Here is a 27,972-nt window from a genome sequence, read left to right as displayed (position 1 = left end):
ACACCAAATACGAAATTAGGTATTTGTATTAGTATATTACATAGAAAGTCAATGCAAATGTGCAAACATAGGTGAATTTCCACAAAACACGCAAATTCGCACAGTATATTTTATCAAAAATTCTATTAATTCTACTCGAAAAGAGAAAACTGTTAATGCAATTAAAACAATTGTCGACATTAATTGATCAATGCATCAAACTGTTAATCCTAGTCCTAATAAAATACATACATATTTAGCAGAGATACAGTTCACAAATAGTTGTATGTTTAAGTTTTTCCTCACCCTGGGTCATTGTTGCTGTTGGCATGGCTGATACTTGGCTCTGAAGTGTTAACGTCATCACTAGATTGACTGGCCTTCAATCCACTCTCACTCGACGGAGACAGACTTTCCTTCCTCTTTTTCTTCACGAAAAAATTCTTGAACGTCTGAAATTTGGACTTCTTCTTCCCTGCATTGAAAACAAGACACAGAAATGAAATGAATACCACTTGCAAAGGTCTCTCACAGAGGACTCTTGAATTCAGAGAGACCTGCTAACAGCAAACACTGAACACATGCTTACAATTAGTCAATGTTCGCTTATCTAAACAGAATAAGTTCAACTGGCAGACAATCATGTTTACAGGCCCTCCAGTCTTGGACATTTACACATACAGCACATTTAAACAATCACGTTACAATTTATGACATGAATACCACTTGTTGTAATCTCCTCAGGCAAAGACCGAAGTATATTGCGCTGTTTCTGATTAGCATGGCTGTGGTTGTACCTCCATTTGTTCAATAGATCCAGTAAAATGAGTTTTATTTAACAAATAGTCAATGTAGACCCCTAAAAATGCCCTTTAGAGTGCTTACACTACACTATTTTGCTTGTAAATGTAATTGTAGCATTGAATGTATTGTAAAATGTATTCAGTTTTTGTTATTCAAAATCTCTTTTGCTATTAAGTCCAGTGAGGTTTATTATATAATAATGTTACACAACAACACTGTTGAGTCTTTCAGTTTTACAGTTCATTGAAATATAAAAACATGCTCATTTTCAGCTACGTGTACATTAAGGAAGCGTTCAGAAAAAACAAAACACCAGCGAAGAACTCGACACAGAGGAACATAAAAACCTCACTGCCAGCTAGCGTTTCGGAAGTGTTATTGCAGAGCAACACAAACAGCTCGCAAAGGTATAAATGCACGATAACACTGTGCACCGTGGGTCACATCGATCACTCGACGCAGAAGTATAAACCAGGTTTTTTGCAGTATTTGCGCACAGTTTGTGTTTTGTCTGGCACAATTACTGCTTTCATTTAACTCTGCCACCCCACCTCTTGCTAGCTGTTGATGTGAAGGTAAAGCAAGTTTGCACCTGTAAACACAGCGTCCCTACTGCTCAAAAAATTTATTGCGATTCGGACAACATTTCTACTGGTTTAAATAGTCCATAAGACACAAAAAAGTTCAAAACTATATAGACTTCGTTGGCATAGACGAGAATGCCCACAAATCAACAGTACCATTTTTGCCATAGGAAAAAAAAAAAAAAAACATTAGAATGAATGTGTAGCAGGTGCAAAACAGAAAGGTAAAAATGTTCGTTATTTTGTGATTCCACTTGTCATGACCATATTTGGGGTTTCTTGTCTCCATGTTGATTTGGGGAGTGCGCGCGATTTGCTTCTCCCCAGTCTGCATGAGATTCAGTAGTGGTAGGTCACACAAGTGTATGCGGTGACTTAATGAGTGTCATATTTTGTTTAACTAATGAATCCTGATGATGTAACTGCATAATCATGATCTAAGGCCTGTTTGTGATGTATACACAGAGGGTGGTCAATTATTTTTCATAACTTTTTGTTATGTTTGTTATTTTTCTCTCATAGTGTGAGTGAATACATCATAAATGCTGTTAGGCTGCACAAGTCCTCTTATATGTTCCTTTGTGTTATCCAGGTACATGTTTTGTTGTTATATGTTCTGAGATATTTATGTATTGTATATGACTTTTGCTAAAGTCCCCCAGTCTGCATGAGATTCAGCAGCGTGTGAGTGAATACATCATACATGCTGTTAGGCTGCACAAGTCCTCTTATATGTTCCTTTGTGTTATCCAGAATAAGTGAGGACGTGATATAACGGGAAAGATTCGTATGATGTGTCAGTGATTTCAACACAACGCAGAAAACATTACACTACATGTGCGAAGAGCAATACAATCATTTTTTTCTTGATTTAACATTGAAAAGTTACTGTGTAATGTTCTTCACCTCTTATAAGTGTAGAAATCCTGATCTTAAGTTTTATATGCTGCCAAATAAACATATAGAAGCCAGTAGTTTGACCCACCGCTCCACTTTGCATTGAAAAGCACAGTATTTTCTTCCGCACGCCGCATATTTTTCATCAGTCTTTTGGTTTAATTATTGTATTAAGTAAATCTGCAAGGGTTTTAGCCTTTTATGTGACCACTTTATTCATTTAAGGGGTAGCTTTTTCTTCACATATTTCATAGACGGCTGTCTAAAATGTGGCAGGTGATTACCTGAATTTAAAGGACATGTAAAATAAAGACACTTGCTGCGTCCCAATTCGCATACTATCTGTCCTAAATAGTATTTGAAAATAGAATTAATACAGCTGAAGTCAGAATTATTAGGCCCTCCTGTTTATTTTTTCCCCTAATTTCTGTTTAACGGAGAGCAGATTTTTTCAGCACATTTCTAAACATAATAGTTTTAATATCTCATTTCTAATAACTGATTTATTTTATCTGTGCCATGATGACAGTAAATAATATTACACTAGATATTCTTCAAGACACTTCTATACAGCTTAAAGTGACATTTAAAGGCTTAACTAGGTGAATTAGGTTAACTAGGCAGGTTAGGGTAATCAGGCAAGTTATTGTATAATGATGGTTTGTTCTATAGACTATTAAAAAATATATATACCTTAAAGGGGCTAATCATTTTGTCCTTAAAATGGTGTTTAAAAAAATTAATAACTTATTTTATTCTAGCTAAATAAAATAAATTAAATTAAATTAAATAAAAAAAGACTTTCTCCAGAAGAAAGAAATATTATCATACATACTGTGAAAATGTCCTTGCTCTGTTATATATCAATTGAGAAACAATAAAAATAAAAACTTAAAGGGGGGCTAATAATTCTGACTTTAACTCAATGTTCCAAATTGTAGTATGTTGAAAAGAGTATGCCAAAGGTTCCCGAATGGTTTACTATTTCCGGTAAAAACTGCCCACAGCTAGATAGTTTATAGTCTACATTCATACACTGTAAAACCGTTTGAGGAAACCAATTGCAACAAACCATTTAAGTTAAAAAACGAATCCTATTGAGTAAAATGAACTTTATCCAATTGAGTAAAGGAAGCAATTTTAGCACATCCCAATTAATGAAGAGAACTCAAACTAATTAAAAACAGTAAAACCCAATAGGTTAAGGCAACTAAAACCAAATACTAAAAACCATATGGGTAAAAAACTAATCTATATAAGTACTGTGAACTTACTTCAATTAAGCTGAAGTAATAAGGTTTTTAATTAAATCATTACCTTCAACAATGAGCTCAAAACTCTTTTCAAATGAGTAGAATTAACTTGATTAACTTTTTTGCATTTTGAGTTAACTAGACTCATTTCATTTGATAAAGTTGACTGTTGGTTTTACAGTAGAGGAACATCAACACCCATTGAAATGTTTTCAGGCGTTGTTCTTGTCATTGAAATTATCATATGAATTAATTTTCCCTAAAAAAGCTGGGAAAATTTGGCAGCATATGGTTTTAAGGGTCACATATATCAAGGGTCGGATTCAACAATCTTTGTTATAGCTTTAATTAATGTTCATTTTGAAATTTGCGATGTATAGAATTATAACAATTAATCTAAACAAGCTGCTAATATCTACTACAATATACAGTGCAGCTTCTTAGTGTGCAGACACATAAGCCGCTTTTCCACTATCGTGCTGAATTGTTCTTTAAACAGAACTGTTCCATTTCGTGCCAAACCGGGCCAGACAGCACAAATACGGTTTCATTTTCCACTGTCGTGCTGCGACAAAGATCTTTAAAACATTACACAAAACGCATCAGTAGTTGCTTTGGTAACGCAATGTAAACGACTCCCTTTGTTCAATTAAAGTTAAATAAGAGCCGAAACTATTTATTTATTTATTTTTTTTCATAAAAGCAAAAGCAACCATGACTAAACACTGTTATGCCGCTCTATCAAAAAGGGGTGCTTAATATAGGTACATGTGCACCCTTACTTATTTATATGTTGCGCAGCTCTGGCTAAATTTTATTTGGAGGGAAAATTACCAAAATGTAACGTGATGATTGAAAATAATTTGAGGGGAAATAAATAATATTTAAAATCTCTGAACATAACAGAAAAATAAACAATGATAAGACAATAATAGTGCATTTGCATTATAGTGGCAGAAATATAATTTTGGACAGGCCTTGTCAAAGGTGAGCGGGCACTTTCACTAATAAAAACACAGCACATAAATTATTACATTTTTAACAATTAATTAAATTACACTGCGTTTTTATATCAATAGTTAATAATGATATAAAATATACTACATTTTGATGGTAAAATGAAACCAATTAAGCCATGGCTGTTATTTGTTTTACTATTCAAACATTAAATAACGAATGCAGCAAGTGAAAAAAACGAATATGAAACAACACATATATCGCAGGATTTAAAGCATATAAAGCACTATTATATTTAGCAAAATGCTGCTTTATTATCTTTTTATTTTGATCATTTTATTTTTAATATTATAATTATTTTTGTGTTCATAATTAACTAACAAGCTGTAGGCAAATTATTGCTAGACGTTTTAGAAAATATTTGCGTGGCTATATTAAAGATCACCAAGAACAAAAAAACAAAAACACAGAAACATGTTATATGCCTCATAAATGTCATATAACTTATGCATAACTGAATCATATAATTGCCTATAGCTGATATGATGAAAATTGCTCATTTTATTTTTATAAAACATTTGTCAAAACGTATTGATATTTTTTGAGTAAAAGCAATACTGACATTTAAGAATCCATATTTATTTAATTTATTCATTCGTTTGACTTGTTTATTAGTGCATTTATATGCTATAATATAAATCATACAACAGTACCTTGGACAGTTACAGTGCCGCTCCGTAAAGCTTTCAAGCAAAGTCTTTTGGACGGCCGACATTACAACACGCCGTCTCTCAGGTGGTCTTGCCGGTATTAACAAGCTGTCCTGGCTTTGAATTAAAAAGTGCAATTATTTCCTCGTTGTTAAAAGAGTCTGCAAGTTCGTGTTCCATGGATATAGTGATGTTGTTGTGTAATTTGGACATCGACGATGCAAAGCGTGACTTTATTCGCTTTATTCGATGTGCAGCAGGAAAAAAAAGTCAGCAGCGCAAGTCGCTTGCATGTCTCTCCCGGATCAGAGCGAGTTTTGTGCTGTGAATTACAGCGCTGCGTGCAAAAACTCACATTCAGGCAGGCGAAGTAGGTCTGTATTCAAGTCAATAAAATAATAACTTTAATGAATAAAATATCTTCGTAAGAATGTGATGAGTTATTCACTTCTCTGCCAGAGACTGCTCTATGGTTTTAAAACCCTTTTCAAATTGTATCATTTAGACCTGGATCATTATTTTATATTAAATGTACTGTAGTTTATTGAGGATGTCTGATGACTAGCGCGCTTCTGCTGAGCCAGCTGTGGTACTGTAGCTTAGCAACCGAGTCGCGACATCAACACACAGAATCTGTCAGCACAGTTGTCTAACCGTGCCGAGAATTCCGGGCGGAGAACGGTTTGTAATCGTGCCGCGCCGTTCCAGGCTCAGTGGAGAAACAACCGTAACCGTACCGAAGTGTTCTTAGAACGGTTTGGCACGATAGTGGAAAAGCAGCTATAGTTACCTTCACTAACCAGGTCTGGCAATTTCAATATGGCAGCTGGTTTATGTATAGTAGCCCATAGAACAGCCACAAATTAGGTGTCTATTTTTTATGCATCAATACAGGTAAATTGGTTATTTCTGCTAGTTTTAACAAATAACATTTTGTCACAAATTATTTTTGAAATGAATCCCAAAGGTTAAGACCCAGAAATGTTTCAAAAAGCCAAAACAAACATTGAAAGGTCAGTCTCATTCTGCTGAGAAAGCCAGAGCTCTTAAAACAGTACAGCTGTGAGAACAATAGTAGGATGATGACCTTTACTGGTAGACTCTTTTTTTCTACTGAGAACAAACACGATCACAGTGACGCCTTGTCTAATGGTTCAGGGGGGGATAAAAAAAAAAAAATAGCCAACACTCATTTGGCTCCTTTAAACATCCCAAATTCATTTTAAATTGATGACCCAAAAACTGAAAGTTGAGTCATTATTTAACCACCCAGTGCTTTAGGCCCCTCTTTCTTTTTAAGACCACAAAAAAGAAATAGTAACTCATCCTCATAATAGTGTTAAACAATGCAGTATCAAACTGACAAAATAAAAAGCAGATGCAATAAAAAGATGCAAAAGTATTAGAAAATGGTCTCATGTTACAGTGTAACATTGGTTAAACATTTAACCAAAGCTATTCAGTACAACCGCATGTTCAAAAGACTCTATTAACATTGTGGTTTACTTTGACTCCTTCAACACACACACTATGTGAAAAATCAAGATATTAAAAAGAACTGTGATACATTTTAATGCACGTTCACTAATTTTTTGAAGAAAGCATTTTCAATGTATGAATTAAGTCAAAATTAACTGTTGAGTAATTTTAAGTATTTAAAGTTGTCTTTGTGATGCTTTGTTTTATGTTCCTTTGATTCTCTATTTGTTTTAACTTCCTTTGGCTCTTTTTGTTTGTATGGTTTACAAACAAATTAAAACATGTTTGCAGGACTTATAATATTTAGGTAAACAACAGCAAATTTCTTGTTGAAGGGTCACGAAACACCAAAACACATTTTTTGAGCTGTTGCCAGTCGTATATGTGTTTCACACTGCTAAAAACACTATTAGGACACCTATATTTCACTAAAAAGTGTAAATTGGTTGTTTTTGCGTTTTTTCAAGCAAATTCGTACTTCCAGTTTGAAACGAATTTTTGGAGCTGCGTCACGGCCATGAGATAATAGCGTGTATTCCAGCGTGCACACTGGACGTCTGTGCCAGAGTGTGTCTTATTACATCTCAAAGTGTGCTGCATTAATGCATGAGTAAGGCTTGGTTCAAACCTATCAGCGTGCTCTATTGTGCAAATAAATAGATAAATAATATTCATTAAAGTCACAGTGTTTAAACGACACCACGTTGTATTGGCAAAACAAGCGTGAAGTGTTGCTTATATAGTTTGCTGCAGTTAAGTTTTGTTTTCATTTTCTCTCTGTGAGAGCTCAGCTGGGGCCTCATGTACGAAGACTTGCGTGGAAATCTTACTACAACATTGCGTACGCAGAAAAAAAATTCAGATGTATGAAACACTGCGTACGCCGAATCTCACGCATATTCTTTTGTACACCTGAATGAACGTGAAACTGAGCGCAACATGCACGAGCACAAAACCCCTCCCTGCCTCCTCCCCCGTATGAATATGCTAATGACTATGCTAATGGCAAAACCCAACGAAAAAGCAATGTCAAAAGCAAGCAAAAAGAGAAACTTTGAACAGAATGTGAATTGGAGGTGCTGCTTTCGGAGGTAGACCGGAGAAAAGCGGTGTTATTTGCAAGTTTGTTCTCCGGAATTAACAACAAAAGAAAAAAATAGAGTGGGAGAGTTTAGCTGATGCAGTCAACACAGTTGGGTCTGAACATCGCACTGAGTGCATAAAAAAAAAAGAAATAGTATGGTTTATATCTGTAAAATGTTGCAGGACGCTCAACAGTTTCAGTGGCGCTACTCGTTAGACGCATGTGATCATGAATTGACACGTTCGAGCATGAACTCGGCTCGAATCCAGCGTCTGATGAACTCTTTCTTGTTTTTTCCCCCGCTACATATCAGATTTTGCCAACTATTTATCACGAGACAGACAAGTAGGAATCATCAATAAGTTCATATGAATAAGCATCATATTTTATTTGCACATTTATTGAATGGAAATGTTTCTGATTCACGCATGCAAATTCATCTTCAGATAGTGTCTTTATAGCAATGTGCGTGCGGTAGATCGCTCAGATTACATTGGGAAAACAGGCGACTGTTGCAAATTGTGCTTTAATGTTTAGCTGGTCAAATGTATGGTATGGAAACCTTATATACCTGCTGAACCCGTCTCATACAGCTGCCATTGCAAGGCTCAGACACTTTGTAGAGAGGAATTTAACACAACTGCCTCTAGGAGTCGCCAATGGAAACAAAACAGACACGCACAAAAAATGTGCGTACGCCTGCCAGAAAGCTGCCGTGAAGCTGCGCACATTCCCACGTTCAGTTCATTGTTAGTAAATCCAAACGTGAGCGATTCTGAGCGTGAAACCTGGCGTACGCAAAGTTTTTGTGCGTACGCAGCGTTGATACATGAGGCCCCTGGACTCACGTGTGGAATAACAGTGATTTCTGGGAAATCAGGAATACTGCCTGATTTCTACTGTGTGCTGCGCCTGCAGAGCGCGAATGCATCGGTCTGCTTGCGAGCCGGGCGCGCACCGCTTCCAATATGCGCACGTCTCTATTGAAAATAATGTACTTGCATGTGGAAAAGACCCAATATGTGAAAGGCTTGCTGCTATAGTTAATCCAATGTATGTGCGTTTTGGCAAATGTTTTGGCTTTTAGTTGCAGCAGCTTTTTTCTGCGCAACAGAACTGTGGCGTTGAGAAACATTGAGTGAATAAAAATGGGGTTAATAGAGAAATCAGCTAATCAATGCATCCCTATTAACCATATCAGTGCATAGTACAAAAGGCCTTTACTACAAACATATAAAATGTTTTTGGCTGCTCTCGCCACTCGCTTAATGTAAGGTGACTCTCTCTGCGCAGCCCTTAACAGCAGCTCATGCTGTATTGAACAGACACACGTCACTTCATAACTATAGCATAACTATAGGGTCGGAACAAATTGCCTTGGGGGCCGGGTTTGGCCCATGGGTCGCCAATTAAATAGCCCGGATTTAGAGCTTTAAGGCAAAGGCTGTGAATACTTATGTGCATGTGACTTTTGAGATTTTTTATTTTTAATAAATTTTCCACAATTTAAAAAACTTTTTTTTACATTGTCATTTTGGGGTATTGTGTGCAGAAATTTAAGGAAATAAATAAATTTAATCCATTCTGGAATAAGGCTGCAACATAAAAAAATGTGGAAAAAGTGAAGCACTATGAATACTTTCCGGATGCACTGTAAGGGCATTAATAAAAAAAATTCTTTGGAAAAGTAACTCATAAATGACTTTTAACAGTAATGAGTTTGTAGTGGCGCAACTTTCGTGCACATCCTTATGTAGCACCTTTTGCAGCTTCTATTTCAACAACCAGTATTTGAAAAAACGTGAGTAAGATCGAATCTTCTTTTAAAAAGGGTTTACTGAAAAAATGCAAACAAATATACAAAGTTATAATAGACTCAATATACTGTAGCTGGGTCAAAAAGCTGTGTCGCTTTAAACATCCTGCAAACATAACTGCAATCTGACTTAAACGTATGAACTAATACCCTCATGACGTATTACATGTCGGAAGACAAAACACCAAAGTAAATGTTCTTAAACTGTTTCAATTATTAAACTATGCATTTTAGATAATACAATCACAATGAATTCTTATTATATTTCAATATAAATTTTTATCATGTTTTAACCTTTTTAAATAAATTATTATCACAAATGAATAATGCATAACTGGCTCTTACAGAGTTACTTTTTTAATGAAGTAACTGTAACAAGTTACTATTTTTCAGTAACTAGTACAACACTGGTCATTAGCATGAAGACATGGTCCACTAGTTGAAATTGCTAATTCTCTGGAATCAAACGTTCTTCAGAACATTTAAGATAATATAAGTTCACAAGTCAGCAACAAATAGAACACTGTTTCACTGTTTTTTATATATATATATATATATATATATATATATATATATATATATATATATATATATATATATATATATATATATATATATATATATATATATATATATATTTTATTGATTTTAAAATGCTTTTCTAGGAAGTCTCATAAAGACTTTTTAAATAATAAAACATGATATGAAGCCTGAATTTACTGATCCCCACACAGTCTTTGAGGGCTCTGGATGATGACTCAAGGCTTTGTGTACTGGTCTTCTCTCGACTTGAGGAGAGTCACATGATGTTGCTCTACTGGCAAAGCCTACAGTCTCCAGCTGCGGCCTGTCTAAAGCCAGTAAACAACACACACAGAAAGAGATCTCACTGTCTCTTATAAAGCACTCAATGCTCGGTTATTTGATTACACAGTATGGGAGGCTAAATATCGCTTCTAAGAACAGAGCCTCAGTTTGTTTAAATGTGGCCACATTAAACGCAAAGTGGCTCAGGAAAAAGCTTTGCATTGTTTATGCCTTGATTTTATTTCAGGGATGACCATTACAACACAATGCTTGTGCTAGTACATCACATCACAGTTTTTACGTTTGGTGAAATAACTACATAAATAAAAAATCTAATTAGTATAGACAATTACCTTAATACATTACAAATAATTTCATCGGGATCTGAACTACATCTGTTCTTCGTATTTCAGAATGAATCTTTTAAATGAACTATACAAACCTTTTACTTCCATGACTCATATTTTCCATTCAAGCCCCTCCTCCATAGCAGAGACGTGATTGTTTTTCTATGTTCTAAGATCTAAGAGTGACTGTGGAATGAGCAAACAGCCTTCAAGTGCTGGAAAATTGAAATTACATGATCTTACTGAACATGATCTTACAAACTTAATGTATGTGTTTAATAATAAATAAAAAAAACTCATACTCGCATGTAAAGTGCAATCAAATAAAAGCAAGGTTTAATAATGTTGCTTACATATTATTTTTACTGAGTGCAGTAATCTAAATGAGCTTTTTTGGTTAACCCATTTGGAGTCAGCAGTTAAAAATCTACCCTCTTTGGATCAACAATTATAAAACTCTTTAAAGGGCACCTATTAAGAAAATCAACTTTTGTAAGCTGTTTGGACAGGACTGTGTGTACACTCCACTGTCTTATTGGAGTGATATAAACCCAACAAGTCTCTTTTTTTTTATTTCCTCATGTTAAAATATGACCCAAATTACAGTGATTTTGAAGCCCAAAACAACAAGATGTAGGAGTGCGATTTTCCCAGCCCACCGAATTGATTGGCAGGTGTCATGTTTCTATAATAATATGTATACACATGTCCACAGAACATTTTTTGCAAAGAAACTGGGATTAAATTATCTGTTCCAACTCTCTGTGATGTTTATAAGCCTGATTCATTTAAAACAGAGCATGTTTGTAGTAAAGAGAGTAAAATGGATATATAATTCTAAACTGTTACAATCACCACGGCCGCATGGTATCAGTAAATGCTAATATGTGTGTGTGTACTGCTAAGGGCATTTGTGTGAGACTCATCATTTCAGAACGGTCCCACCACAAACACATAAAATATACCTGGCATTTTTGACTAATGAGCTGTATTTCAACCTTATCCGAGTCTGTCTCAATCACTGACTGCTGTTTATCTAACTTTAACGCATGATGAAGCAAACACGCACGTGGGAACTGTGGGTGGGGAGAACCAGCTTATGTACATTTAAAGCGATAGGCTACAGAAACAGCTACACTGTACTCAAGACACCAAAATGGGCAGATTCTGGAGGCTATAATAAATGATCTGATGGGTATTTTGTCTTAATCTCAGTTATAACAGGAAACACAGCAGTCAAATTAACATTATTTTATTGAATGAAGACTGAATTCTAAAAATTAAAATAAGATTTTTTGATGCTGTTTTAATTTATAGAAATACTAATTGAATTCTAAATTGAGTCATGATCACGGTCTGATTTCAAACTACTTTTTTTGGTTGATACTGATAATTGGCTGATATGTACAGTATGTGCTTCTTAAGTAATAGTACAAACAGCAGAAGAGGTTATCAGTTTTACGATTTTGAGACCACAGTATAAAATATTCATGTATTTTGGATTAATAAAAATCTAAAAAAAAAAGAGTAATAAAGTATATTAAAAGGACGAGCAATTAAATAATAAATGGATTAATAAATTAGCCTATTAAAGGTTTCAAAAGACTTGAGTCATATTTAGCCTATTTTTTTGTTGCATTAGCCAAAATAAACTACTCAAACAATAAAGAAGGCTTTTTGAATGATTTTTGTAGACATAATTTTTTATTATTTTGTAGATTTTTTTTATTCAGATGTAAGCTAACTACGGTTGGTTAAGTTACTTTAAAAAAGTAAATAATTAATAATTACACAATTAAAATTTTCTAATTACTATGTCTGAAAAGCAACTTGCTTACTCAAAAAACTCTTAATTACTTTACTCAATACTTAAAATCATATAAATCTCAATGCATAGACAACAGAAATCAAACTCTTAATTCTTTAAATTTGATTAAAACGTGGTATTTTAGCGTTATAAAAATAATATCTGACTCCATATATGACACTATGTTTCATACATATCATATACTGTCAATATTTCATTAGTCAATGTTTCTTCAGCATGTGCAATTGTTTGCATAAAACAAACCTTCTTTTTCTAAAAACAGATTTACCTAAATTAGTATAACAAAAAACACATAATTAATCTGCTTCTCTGAACTGATTTATACAAAACTGTTGAACTTTTATTTACTGTATTTTGGGCAAGTACATTATAAGCAATGGTGGAAAGAGTACTGGAAAATCATACTCAAGTAAAAGTACCATGACTTGCCTAAAAATGTAGTGCGAGTAAAAGTATCTGTTGTAAATATTACTCAAAGTATGAGTAAAAAGTAGGTACTTCAAAAGTACTCAAGAGTAGTGAGTAGTGAGTACTACACTGTAAAAAGCTGATGTATTTACATGTAGTTTGTGGATGTGTGTAAATGTAACCTTCTGTAGTGCATTTAGTTATTGTCCAGCAGGCACACAGCATCATAAGACATTAATATTAGGTTAGATTTAGGTCATGACGTCAGGTAAACCAAAATTCAATGTCTAGCCAGCCTCTAAGGACAACATTATTTTGATGTCCAATAACAACGTCAAATGACATTGATATTTGGTTGATTTTAGGTTGATAGAAAGTGACCAAAATCCAACATCGAGCCAAAATCTTAAACCAAAGTTATATTGAAATCAAATCAAATACTGACATTTATTAATCAGGTATGGCAACAAAAATCCAACATCTGATAGAAGTCATAGCGGTAACATCCACAATGTCAAGACATCATTAGATGTTGATTTTAGGTTGGATGTAGGACATTGAAGTCGGCCTGACGTTGGGCTCTGGCGTCAACCTGATTTTCATTTCCAAACAAAATGCAACATCCCCATGATGTTGGGGTACAACGGCAGTCTGACGTCATGTTGATGTCTTATGCCTGCTGGTTTTTTAAGGCCATTTCGGTCATCAAACAGTAAAGATGCCTCTAAACAGTCTCTGGGTCAATGCGTGTAAAGATTTCTAAACTTCTAAACAGTTTGCTGCAATTATAAAGTCCCATGTCTTGAGGTAGTGAAGTAAAAGTACAGATACTGCACTAAAATGTACTTAAGGAAAAGTAAAAGCACACATTTTTAAACTTAGTAAATTACAATTCCTGGGAAAAAACACTCAATTACAGTAGTTTGAGTATTTGTAATTTGTTACTTCATACCACTGACTATAAGTAACAGTAATTGAATGGCCTAAAAAGGAAAAGTAATCTCGGGTTACATTACTTGTTCAGTGGAAAAGTAATTGAATTGAATTACAGTAATTACAGTAACTAACTGCACCCAGCACTGAAGCTAACTGTCATGAATGTAATTAAGGTGTTTAATTAACAGCATCCTGAAATAAATACATAGAAGATTAACACCTGGCAAACACACCTTAACCTGTCTCTAATTTAATGGACTTACAGAGACTCTACAATCCGATAGAGCAGATTATCATCGCCCTGCAAGCACCCTGTTTTGCTAGGAAATGGCTAATCCACATGCCCACGCTAGTCCGCTGTCTGCGCTTCAGGATCTGACTAGCAGTCCAGGCTTCCTCTTCCCACATTAAACTGGAGAGAAAGGTCAAATGTCGGACAGAGGAAAGCATGCTTGCATGGGAGAAACAAATGTTGGCTTTGTCTGCGTGCTACACGACTTCCTGTCAGTGAGAACTACCATCTTATATCTCTTCATAGTGAGCTAATGTGTCATGAGTGATCTATATTTGGTGAAAAATGTATGGCAGAGTGAAATGGATGTTTTTTTGTGGTTCTTACAGATGCTAAAACACGGATTTAGGAATTACCTGAACACTCTTCTGTGGCTTCTGATGGTTCATTTGCGGCTGTGACATCTGGAGATCCTGAGGCCATGATGTCACAATCACTGTTGAAGAAGAAAAAAGAGGTTTGTACATACTGAAAAAAGCACATCTCAGAAACTTAAAGAATTACAGTAGAAAATGATTTACAATATTTATGCTAGTAGTTACACTCATATGTATGTCATATTTAGGGATGTTAATGAAATGAGCTCATTTTGTTTAGATTACCCTAACAAATTGGTAAACTGTTGATACCATAAAAATGTTTAGGGGGAGATTTATTCTTGTACGGCCATTAGAAAACAATTTAGGCTTTAGATGTGATTTGACCTGAAAAACAAAACAAAAAACTAAACAAACATTTAATATACTTTGACTCAAAAACGAAATATTATTTTAAAGGTAAATTACATACTCATAAAAGCAGAAGAACTCCTTATATACATTGTTTAAAGTTATTGCTGATTCAGTTTCATGCATAAATGGATTTATCATATACACTGACCGGCCACTTTATCAGGTACACTGTTCAACTGCTCGATAACGCAAATTTCGAATCAGTCAATCACATGGCAGCAACTCAATGCATTTTGGCATGTAGACATGGTCAAAATCATCTGCTGCAGTTCAAACCGCGCATCAGAATGGCGCAGAAAGGTGATTTAAGTGACTGTGAATGTGGCATGATTGTTAGTGCCAGATGGGCTGGTCTGAGTATTTAGAAACTGCTGATCTACTGGGATTTTCACGTACAACCATTTCTAGGGTGTACAGAGAATGGTCCAAAAAAAAAAAAAATAGAGAAAACATTCAGTAAGCGGCAGTTCTGTGGGAGCAAATGTTCATCCTTTTATGCCATAGTGTACCCATTTTCTGATGGTTACTTCCAGCAGGATAACGCGTCATGTCATAAAGCGCAAATAATCTCAGACTAGTTTCTTGAACATGACAATGAATTTGCTGTACTCAAATGGCCTCCACAGTCACCAGATCTCAACCCAATAGGGCACCTTTTTGGATGGAATGGAAGATTTGCATCATAGATGGGCAGCTGCCAAATTTGCATAAACTGTGTGATGCTATCATGTCAATATGGACCAACTGCTCTGATAAATATTTCCAGTACCTTGTTGAATCTTTTGCACGAAGAATTAAGGCAGTTCTGAAGGCAAAATGGGGTCCAACCCGGTACAAGTAAGGTGTACCTAATAAAGTGAGTGCACTTTTGCTGCAAATAGGATTTTTCGCCCAAGCACTTTAGTAATTTGATTGTAAACACCAAATAACACTATTGCGTTTTTGAACTATACTATGGTAAAGTACCTGAATTCATCCGTTGTAGAAATTCTAAAGTTTCTGTAGGAATACAATAACTATAAACAAATAGTGTATAAACAAATATAATATAAACAAATGACCAAATAGTGTACTAATGTTAACTATATATAATACTACAATAAACCACTGTTTACTATAGTAACATCTAAAGTGTATTACAGTATTTAAAAGTTTGTCACTTTTCTAGTTAAAACTACAGTATGCTTTAGCATTCATTAACAAAGTTTTCTAATACCGTAATATATACAGTATAATGACAATACTGTGGTAAAACACTATGGTACACTTTTTCATGTGATTCTTGAACAATTAAATTATAAAAATCTAAAATATTAAGGTGCATCTTTAAATGATTTGTTGATTGTGCCATGTATGAGAGCCAAGGTGGAAGAACAAATCTAAACCATTCATTCATTCATTCATTTTCCTTCGCCTTAGTCCCTTAAATATTAAGTGTCGCTTCAGTGGAATAAACCCACTACTAATCCAGCATATGTTTTACACAGCAGATGAATTTGGCTACGCATGTGTACATCATGTTTTTTTCGTCTTTTCTGTCTCCATAGGATGTCCTTCCAGCCGCAACCTAGTAGTGGAAAACACCCATACACAGTCATTCACACACACACTTATAAACTTTACCAAATTCACCTATAGTGCATGTTTTTAAATTGTGCGGGAAACCATAGCACCTGAAGGAAACTCACGCGAACATGAGGAGAACATGCAAACTCCACACAGAAATGCCTACTGGCACTGCTGGGACTCAAAGCAGCAACCTTACTGCTGTGAGGTGACAGTGCTAACCCCTGAACCACCGTGTTGCCCTAACAGTCACCAAAAACAGGCAATTCTGTTGTTTATTCACTGTCATGCAGTTGAAGACTAAAATGACATTGTTGTATTCATCCTACTCTGAGGAAAAAAAAAATCAAGCCAGTGTTTCTGGCATGGGAAGCATGTGCACTAACAAGATCCCTAAAGAGCATGGCATCCAGAGAAAGCTGCTAGTCAGTGTGCCCCTTGAGGCCAGGATTGTGAAATTTACTCACACAGCTCCACACTAGCTGTCCTGTTACACATACAAAACCTAATTTTCATCAAATGAACCCCCTCCAGTTCTGCTCGCCCCACACTCTAATATGGACATGTAAAGTTCATGTGAAATCAATATTTACAATGTTTTTTTTGCTAGCGCACATTGTTATTCATTTGGTAAACAATTAATCCTTGCAAGTTAATCCACTGAAAAAAAAGTGTGTTCTGTTAAAAACTATTTGCTTCCATGCTTGTAGTGGTGGCCCTTCTTTGTTGCCGCCAGTTAGACAACTTCAGCTGCAATATTATTAACCACGCCCCACTTATAGTTATTTTGCTATGAGAGGATGATGAGAAAAAAGCCTGCCCCCAACTCAAAATTCTATTTCAATTGGAAATACATCAACATACAGAAATAAAAGTCTCAGAAATGGTTCAATTGGACCTTAGGGATGTTGAATATAGGCAAAAAGTAGGTATTACTGCAGCCTGGAGACCTCCAGGTTGGAGGAATTACACCACAAGTAGCCTAGGTTAAGGGTTGGTGTATTAGACGTTAATAAAACACAATAGGTTACTGTGTGGTTGAGATTAGAGTTGGGGTAGGTGTAGAAATTTAGTACATAACAATAAGTTGGACTCAGTAAAAGACATTTAATTAAAGGGAAAACTCTAAAAAGTTTGTACCGTATAGCTCACTTAGAGTTCAAGTCTCACCCTTTTGGAGCTGACCAGCACATCTGGAGCTGGCTCCGACACCTCAAAAAGGTTTACCCTGGTGTTGGTCACGCTAATCTATCACACTGACCAATAGAAAGCTATTGACTTTGAAAGTGACAATTCTACAGCTAAACTATTACTATAGAAGGACCTCTTTATTCCCCCTATGTTTAAACATTTTATAAACATCATAAAAGTTTCCTTCATTGAATCTTACAAAACAATTCTCAAACTCAAATAAAATCCAAAACATATAATAATAATTTGCCATGCCTGCACCAATCAGATAAAATTGAGAACAGCGTTTTTGTCTAAAAATTGCTCCATGTCCACAACATTATCAATCATTTCCCAAAAGTTGGCCATTCACAATAAATTGACTAAAAAACGCTTTCGTCCCGGCCCTGAGCATGGAATAAGACATAAGATGCTTTGAGCATCCTTCTGCCTGCCGTTTATTTACTTTCCAGCTCTTTGAAACCTTAAAACAATATAAAAAAAAAAGCACCATGCTTTTTGACAGGACCAAAAGTGAATTTAAAGCAAGGTAGAAGCGAGTGAGAATAGAGGCGTGACAAAACAAAAGCTCTAAGTAAACATTTCGTGTCCTTTAAAAAAGCAATCTGTAGCATGTATGTACAAGAACTGATATTAATCTTAAACAATGCTGCCCAAATGAAATGCATCCAAAACAACAGCTGTATGTCATCCACCATTATAACTGAATTGGTCACAAGACTAAGGCCCAATCCCAAATCAATTTTTTTATCCCTACCCCTTTCCCAACAGAATGGGACGGGAAAGGGTTTAAAAATGTACCCCAAAAAATGGAACACCACTACAACACCTGCGCATGTCATGGCGCATTTGCTATACATGGCAGACTTGTAAGTGAAAGTGTCTCTGTGTCGAGTTTCTTCGTTGCTGTTTTGCTTTTCCTGAACACTTCCTGGATGTACAAGTGTCTCAAACTCACTAATTTTGAGGCAGGAACCGGCGGACGTGCAACAACTTTAACTATGAGGTAGACACAAAACAAAACTTTCCATCCGGAGCTTCTTCACGGGACTCCACACTTGTAAACAATCGCTCCATGGGTTCGCGCCATTCGCGTGGCTCTCGGTCCAGCCCAGACTCATCAGCGATACCAAGCCGACCAAACACAGAGCTTGCGCTACGCGTTGTTGCGACGTGTAGTTACATTTTTTGAGAGGTGCACGTCAGTGACGCCGACGGCCACGGCGAAGGGCTATGCGTCAACGCGGTAGCATACGCCGGCGTTTGATGCAGAAGTGTAAATCAGCCTTAACTCATTAAAAGAATAAGCACAACCCTGTTAGACAATGCGTCAGGGCGCAGAGTGTTTTTTTCCATCCTTGAAATAGCAAAAGTGGATTCTGACATGCCCTTAATGCTTTTGCGCCATGTGCTTTATACTTTGGACGTGGATCGTTAAAATAGAGCCCATAATGTTTCCTTCCAACAGCGATGATGCTGTATAAATGGTGAAAAGACTTCTGTTATTTTGGAATAACTTACTAATACACTGTCATTTCAAAGTTTGATTTTTATTATGAACATGTTTATAAATATTATGCTTAAATGACTCATGATTCAAATGATTAATTTAAATAATTGTTCAGAGTTATTTTGATCACCAACATTTTACGCCAAAAATCAATACACATCTATCCATTCAAACCTTTTTTCCTTTGCAAGTTTGTTGGGATGCAGCATGTTTTTCTTTACACTCAACATGTTGGTATTTCTTGCTTTGTTTACAGAGTCCATCATAAGAGTGTCTACACCCATGGCACAGAGTTCGTAACACCCAAGGACAAACAGGAGGCGTTAGTGATAAGCCATTGCTGACTCATTTAGATTACAACATTGGAGCCGAGTCACTCCAGTGGATCCACCGTATCTGAGGCAGCAGACTTGCTGATACTAGCAGCCCAAAACAGACTCCAGACCAGCCGAGACCTCAGCATTCATCCTGATGAGCGACTACAGCCTAATCCTGGATCAGACTCTCCTCTGGAACGACTCCAGCTCTCAAGGAGGAAACTTTCAAACAGTATCAGCGATTGACGGCTGAAGCTTCAGGCTGGAGAAACAGGATGCGGAGGCAATTTGTAGCCTGGTTCGACATGCATCAGTTCAACAAGGATTATCTCAGTTTAATAAGTGCAAGATATATGATTGCTTAAGTGCTTTACTTTCCTGTTGATTAGAGTAGCTCCAGTCCATACATATTTTGTTATGCACAATATGGTATTGGATGACATAAAAATAACAAAACTACGTTAAGATAAACAAATAAACTTTAATGGATAATTCCTAACTTTGCATTAAAAATGGCTAATGCCGTTTGCAGATTCAATTTCAAAATCATTTAAAATCACTATTTTAGTTTTTTGTCTGTACAAACATGTTACATAGATTGGTATAAGTAAAATAGACATTTCTTAATGTGGAGGAGCAGCGGCTCAACTCCGAGCTCCTCCCGGGTGACGGAGATCCTCACCCTATCTATAAGGGTGCACCCTGCCACACTGCGAAGGAAACTCATTTCGGCCGCTTGTATTCAAGATCTTGTCTTTTAGGTTATGACCCAAAGCTCATGACCATAGGAAAGAGTAGGAATGTAGATTGACAGGTAAATCGAGAGCTTTGCCTTTCGGCTCAGCTCCTTCTTTACCACAATGAACTGGTACAGTACATAGACACTGCATTACTGCTGCCACTGCACCATACTGCCTGTCAATCTCACTTTCCATCCTTCCCTCACTCGTGAACAAGACTCAATATACACATAGACTTATATATCAAAATTTACTGGTCTTGCAACAAAAAGCAATGATGAAAATTCATACGTATCCACTACACAAAACATCCTCCTCCATGTTTAAATTACATTAAAAATAGACTGTTGAGAGCACATATATACAGTAATGTAATATCTTTTTCGTTCATACTTGAGGCCAGAGGTCACACACATGCATTACATTACACATGCATTACAGAAATGTAGACAACAATCACCTGAGGAAAAAAACTGATCGAACTTAAAGACAATTAAAAAATGGACTGTAGCAATATATTGTTAATTAGTGTTCTTCAAGGCAAGTCATCCTGGGTATTTTATATAAGAATAAAGTTTATTTATATTTCAAAGCTAATTGACCGAGCCTTTATCAATGTATATATAGTACTATAAAAAAAAAAAATCTGTGGTAAAAAAATCCCTTCTAGGATACAAATTGAAGGAGTTTCAAACAGGGCTGTACGATATTGGAAAAATCTGATATTGCAATATTTAATTTGAATGATTGAATGTGAATGATTGATTAGCACTACCTGGAAAGAATTGTATAGTCACCCTTTATTTTAAGACTCACTCCCCGCTATTGGACAACCATTAACTTTGACTGTTGCTTCAATAAACTCCTAATTTGTTTTTTTTAATAATATGGTAGCTTAGGGATTGGGTTAGGTATTGTAAATGTTAAAATTACGCTAAAATGTTTGTATAAATAATTGAAAACAGTTATTCTTTATTAAACTTCCAATTCGTAAAATGTCTTGTGCCTGATTACTTAAATCTCTCTCAGGCCTTAAAAACATGCAATTGAAACAATTTCTCTCCATTATGGTGAAACTCTGCAATAATTCCAGAAATCTTGTGTTCTGAACTGTGACTCTTGCTCAAATATAATCCCAACTCATCATTGCATATCTATGCGATGTGATGTGATTATTGGGGATGCACACATTGTGATATCGATGCTGATATATGATATATTGTGCAGCCCTAATTTTAAACATTCAACTGATGAAGTTATGAAGTAAATTTGTAGTATGTCAGTAAACCTGCTTGGTAACAGGTTTATACAAAACTGTAAAACAAGAAGGCTAAATATTGTGAGGAGAATTTATATTGGTATATTGAAAACAGTAAGATATTGCCCATCCCTAAGTGGTGTAAGCTGTTTAAACCTATCCTCCCATTTATCCATACACCAAGGTAACCCAACACATCTGGCATTCTGTCATCACTCCCACCCTCTCCTGTTCCACTTCCTGTATTCAACTCATCACACCATCCACTTCATGTAAGAGTAACCTTATAACCAGGTTCATGTGGGTTCATGTTTTTCAGCAAGAAAAACACTTAATATGCTCTATATGACTGTGTGTTATGATGTAATACTATTCATTTCAAGGTTGATTTATGTTAAATTTAAGCAACAGGCCATGTTTTTAATAAATTCTCTCCGTTAAACTGCACTTGAGAAATATTTAAAAAAGAATCAAAATGTTACAAGTTTGCCTTCAACTGTACAGTAAATATAATTCTAACTGAAAGCTACAATGAGACTTCATGCTTACAATCCATGTGAAATAAAATTTTTAAATATTTTGCTAGTGCAAATTATTATTATTTAGGTGAATAATTAATCTGTTCAAGTCAATCCACTGAAGAAAACATGTTTGTTAAGGTACACTGTAAACGATTTCTGTTGTTTTCACAGTATTATACTGCATTTCTCAACAGTTTCTTACTGTATAAGCTGTGCACAGTGTGTTACTGTATATATTGTTGTTTTCACAGTATAATAATGTATTTTCAACTTTTCTATACTGTGAACATGGTTAACAGTATGCTACTGTAGATTTTACAATGAATTTTGGGGAAAAATCAGTTACTGTGTATCTAAATACAGTACTGCAAATGACCAAGAACAACTCCACACACACTATATATATTATGATTATTATGTTTATTTATTTTTGACAAATTATTTTGTGAAGTTAATAACCTAACCAGTTTCTTCAGACTGTTCAGTGCATTAAACCGTCCCTTGGTTTTCCATTTTTGGGTGCACTGCACCTTCATTTTATAAGGTAACATGGAAATATTAAATAATATTAAATAAACATAACTTTGTGCTAAACCAAAACGTAAATTGAAACAAAAATAATTGATTCACGTAACTAAAGACTGTTAAACACACAAAATGATTTCAAAGTCAGCTTAAATGTCAGAGTGACCAACCTGCTTTAGACGGATTCATAAATATTGGGCGCCCATTGGCCACCGTAGAGGTCACATATCTCCGCATTTTCAAAACAACATTTTAAAATATGCATCATCTTTATAAATAAGGTACAGGCTTGAGTTTAAAACAACAACATTATCGCATGAAAAACTGTTAAAACTTTATTTTATAACACATTCATTATAGAGCCATCGAAGACAGGGGCATGTCTCAATAATGTCTAAGCCGATTAAAGCATGAGGTTTGCCGGATACATGAGTGATAAAGCGCCGTCAACCCCTGGAGGTCAGAATCTCCCCTATCGGCAAAGCACACTTAAAAGAAGTCATTATATCTATAAACAAACCACAGATTTGAGTTTGGAAGAACTACATTCTCGCATGAAAAACTGTTAAAACTTCATTTCGTGACATATTAAACGCAATATTTATGACATGATCTGGATTCTCTTCCGCCATTACTATTTGCTTGTTGGTGTAAAATGAATTCTGGGAGAAAAAAAATATTAATTCTCAAAACACTTCAAGCGAACCTTATTCTTATTGTTAAAGTCAGATATATGTAATATTTTCGCTGGTAAAGTAAAAAAAAACAATATTACTATTTAATCAATATCACGTTTGCACTGGTTCGGTTCAGGACTCAAACGACACCGAATCGGATTGAACTGTTTGCTCGAGAATTATTTTATCACACGTGTTCACTAGCACATTCAGCAATATGTGTATAAATGTGTGTGGCCGAGTAGTATAAGGATATAGTAATGATTCATTGTTGTGTCTTACAATAATATACGAAAAGGAATCGGTTTTAGGCGGATTCGACTCTTTACTGTTCTAAGGAGCCGATTTATTGAACCGAACAGCGTCGATTCGACATTCACCAGGCAAACGGCTATCCTAATTTGAAATCCACCTGTCGCCTTTTCCTCCAGTGAATTCATCCTCGGTAAGTGTTTAAAAGTCAAATTCTGTCCGTTAAAGTTTTGTTTTGTGTATATTTCTGTGTAGTGTGTGTGTAATTTAAAATAATTAACCAAGTTACTTTAGTTGTAAGTTAGGTTCTTATGTCACGTTATTCGACGCCAGACCGTGTTTGTAGTGTTTGCGAGGTATTAGATAACGTACAGTGAGTTTATATTGAGTGAGTTTTTGACCATAGTAACGTTACCTGAACAAAAACATAACTTTTACTCAGTGTAACATTAACTGCATTTTCTATTTCAGCACAACACTGAGATGAAGGCAAAGTCACCATGAAAAGTTAAACGTTTAACGTTAAGGTAAGCTCTGGTCTTCATGTGGTCATTATGACTAAGTTATCATTATGGTTAGATTTGTTAACTGTAAGTTATTTGAACTAAACTCACAATGAAACAAGTCTAAACTGTTTTATTAAATTGAGCCGATAATAAAATTCAGTTCATGTCTTTTAAGTTAATGTTAATATTAACATAATTCATATTAATTGTCTATTTCTCACTGGTTAATGAGCTTATTGTATAACGTTAGTGTATCATTAATTGTACATTTTATTTTTGGTGTTCAGGTGTAGGGAATGATTTGTATACAAATTTATTTTAACCGCATACAGATTGGTATGGTTGTACCATAGATTTAGATTATTAAATTTTAAGTCTTATTTTACTCTTATCTTTACTCTATATTTCTTTTTTGCAGCTACAGCAATTGATGTTGAAAAGCTGATGCTACCAATCTCTCCTCTCTTGATTGTTCAAGGTAATGTTCATGTCTTCCTCATTTTGATTAGATTTTGAAATGTCAATTTGTTCACTGATTTGTTGTGAGGAGTTTTATGTACAACCTCTTTTTCTTCTTCCAGTAGCGACGCAGTGGCACAGTAGGTAGTGCTGTCGCCTCACAGCAAGAAGGTCGCTGGTTCGAGCCTCGGCTGGGTCAGTTGGCGTTTCTGTGTGGAGTTTGCATGTTCTCCCTGCGTTCGCGTGGGTTTCCTCCAGGTGCTCCGGTTTCCCCCACAGTCCAAAGACATGCGTTGCAGGTGAATTGGGTAAGTTAAACTGTCCGTAGTATATGAGTGTGAATGAGTGTGTGTGGATGTTTCCCAGAGATAGGTTGGGGCTAGAAGGTTATCTGCTGCATAAAACAAATGCTTTATAAGTTGGCGGTTCATTCCGCTGTGGTGACCCCAGATAAATAAAGGGACTAAGCCGAAAAGAAAATGAATTAATTAATAAAACAACCATGGCTAGGCTATTTGGCTATCAAATGCTGAGTAAATATTAGACACAGATTTTTTACTATAACTAGTCTTTGTGTTTATTAGCAATTTTACTGGCCGTGTTTGTTTTTTTCAAACAGCCTGGAAACTGTAAGCTTGGTTCAATATTGGTTTTTTTATGTCATAAGTTGAAGGGACAGTTCACCCAAAAATGAAAATAATAGCATCTTTGGCATCCTCCACTTGTTTCAAAATAGTTAGATTTTTTTTTGTTCCATTAAACATCAAACTCGTATATTTTTTTAAAGAAATTTGGTTAAAATATGGATGTCAATAGTTACAGGTTTCTAACATTCTTCAAAATATCTGCTTTAGTGTTCAACAGAAATTCTAACTGGTTAAAAACACATGGAGTAATGGTGGCAGAATAGTAAAATATCCTTTTAAATATTTTATTCTGAGACTTATTTATATGTGTCTTGTCTTTTGCCATATTGTCTTTTTAGCTCAGATTGTGATGGACCTGGAATGTGACACCAGTTACTCTTAAGTCAAGAACCAAATAAAGCATAGATGTGGAGCGATCTGCAGCTAAACTACCTGGAGGAAAGGAACCTTTAGGTAAAAACACCTGCTTTATTTAGATCTGAAGTATTTTATTTGGCATAGTGTATTATTTTTTTATTCTTATTCTAATTTTATTTTATGTATATACTGAATAGAAGCCATTTAAATTTCACAACAAATTATTGAATATAAAATATCATCTAGATGTCTTATTTTTCATTGTCTTAAACAGGGGTGCTCAACCCTGTTGCTGGAGATCGACCTTTCTGCAGAGTTTAGCTCCAACCCTGATCAAACATCAACTAACCAACTAAATAGTATCTGAAGGAGCACTTGGTAAATAAAGACAGGTGTTCTTGATCAAGGTTGCAGGTGAGCTCTGCGGAAAGGTAGATCTCCAGGAACAGGGTTGAACACCCCTGATCTAAATGCTCAAAAATGCTGTTTCAGAGGCGAGGTGGGATGTAGTTCAGAAATAGATTCATTAGGATCAATGCTTAAAGTAAACGTTTACTTCTCTCTGTAGACCAAATATGCTTAGTATCCCTCACATTTTAATAAATTATTTATTTTGGTTACTTTTACATCTATATATGGGTAAGCAAGTATTTAATAAATAAAATTATTGTTTTTTTTTTGATTATTTAGATTTTTTTTTTTTACAGTGTGGGTGAACATACTACCTTGATGTCCAACAAAGACTGCACAAGAGCTCATTTGATGGCACATATTCTGTCCTGTCTACATCTCTGACGAAGTGCTTCGACATCAGTGAGTAATAAATCTTCATATTATCATGCATACAGGATTCTGTAAGCCTATCTTTAATGTTAGTTTGTAATCAGCAGTGACTGTTTTAAAAAATTTGGTATTTAAATTGATGCTGTGCACAGTAACGTCATGATGATTTAATTTGAGGAAATGTCACTGGAGAGGTGTTCGTAAAAAAAAAAAAAAAAAAATTGAACAAAATGACTCTATTAAAGATTTATTTGTCTCACTGACATGCCATCACTGCATATTGAAATACAGTAATACGAATTGACCGCAAAATATTACCACAAACATTTCATGAAGTAGATCGCTTGACTACTCTACAGTTCTTTGCTCAACTTTAACACATTTTGTCGTGTCGCTGCGCCTCTCGGCAGATTTTGCCAAAAATGAATGCTTAGTGATCACTTAGTTTTATACGAACCAAATGTCAGCAACTCATCATTAGCATTATTTTAAAAATATCACCTACGGCTTTCATGTATTAACGCAATCTTGTCTGTAAGTTAGAAGTGAATTTTCACACGTTAAAAGCTTAAAAGTACTTGATTAACATTAGTCACGTTAAATTAGATTATTTTATTTATTTATTTTAAATATGTAGCCTCTTAAGGTCAGAATGAACTGTGTTCACCCCTCTTAAATCGGTGGAAGCACTAGTAGTGTGATCATGGAATTAGATATTCAAGCTATACAGAGTCAGACATTATGTGAAGACTAGTTTATAGTTTATAGTTAAGACTAATTAATGACTAGTTTTGACTTGACGGATCTTTTCCCCATTAACGTTAGTGTAATTGTAAATTGACAACAAACTATTTTGCCAACAAAAATGATTAAAAAAAAAAACAGTGTTTATATATATAAAACACTAGTGCGGTGTTTGGTTTTTGAATGAATGAAATAATTTGAGGCATGATTAGTTTTTACTCCAGTGATTGATTTTGCTTGTCATTTTTGCAGGATCATCAGAAGTGCTGCTGCCCTTTTTCACTGTCCCTTTTCCTCATCATTTCCTGTCTTGTAGCAGTATTTTCACCTGTTTTTTAAATTTTAATGCTTTTTGATACATTAATTGTTGAATGGTTTTAATTATCAATTGTTCATTAGTGTTCTGTTGCTGTGTTATTGAATAATTGCTACTGTTTCAGTAGGGTTTACACAATAAACTTTTATTGTGAAGTTAAAGTTTCAGTTTCTTAATTTTTCTTGTATTTCTTGAACAGTTAAAATAATATTTGTGCAATTTTTGAAATTTTTTTGCTCATTGCTCATTATAAAGTAGCACTATTAAATACAATAAAATAACATTTAATAACTGTAAAATACTATACAGTAATAATGAAAGTAACGTTAAAATACCGTAGTTCTGCATGGTAAAAATGTACAGTAAAATACTGTTTTCAGTTTTGCAGTATGTGTATCACTACTGTAATTGGTGTTACAGTAAAAAAAGAAAACAGTAAAATGATGTATTACATTTTACAGTAAATCTAATACTAATGTAATTAGTATTACAGTAATGTTACTGTTTTATGAAATACAGCAGCTACCGGATAATTGTTGCCAGTAACTTACTGTTAATTTAACAAGAAATCGTTTACAGTGTAAACTTCAATCAAAGTTTGACCATTTGCTTCCATGTTTGGAGTGGCAGTCCTTCTCTGTTACCGTCAATTTGACGGCTTCAGCAACAATAGTATTAAAGCATGCTCCTT

General features: G+C 35.0%; 1 protein-coding gene and 1 long non-coding RNA gene across 9 annotated transcripts in view; one reads left to right on the top strand and one right to left on the bottom strand.

The window, feature by feature from the left end:
• zgc:66433 overlaps positions 1-27,972 on the bottom strand; it is an 89,090-nt gene that overhangs the window by 34,810 nt on the left and 26,308 nt on the right. For 5 of the 7 annotated variants that reach the window (XM_068213156.2, XM_068213158.2, NM_001423521.1 and 2 more), the window contains 2 exon segments: positions 14,538-14,617; positions 286-454 (listed from right to left, as the gene is read on the bottom strand). In XM_068213156.2, the coding sequence (XP_068069257.2) occupies positions 286-454; positions 14,538-14,617 (249 nt within the window). 7 annotated transcript variants of the gene reach the window in all.
• LOC141377508 (uncharacterized) lies at positions 23,074-27,439 on the top strand. Of its 2 annotated transcripts, none has more exons than XR_012389725.1 (7): positions 23,074-23,662; positions 23,941-23,996; positions 24,394-24,453; positions 24,560-24,742; positions 25,420-25,534; positions 26,146-26,251; positions 27,218-27,438. It is a non-coding gene; the product is annotated as an uncharacterized lncRNA (long non-coding RNA). The 2 variants fall into 2 exon arrangements; XR_012389724.1 differs by having other exon boundaries at positions 23,342-23,662; positions 24,557-24,742; positions 27,218-27,439.

Source organism: Danio rerio, chromosome 14, assembly GCF_049306965.1.
Source record: "Danio rerio strain Tuebingen ecotype United States chromosome 14, GRCz12tu, whole genome shotgun sequence".
NCBI classification, from domain to species: domain Eukaryota; kingdom Metazoa; phylum Chordata; class Actinopteri; order Cypriniformes; family Danionidae; genus Danio; species Danio rerio.
This window is presented reverse-complemented; position numbering and strand designations above follow the sequence as displayed.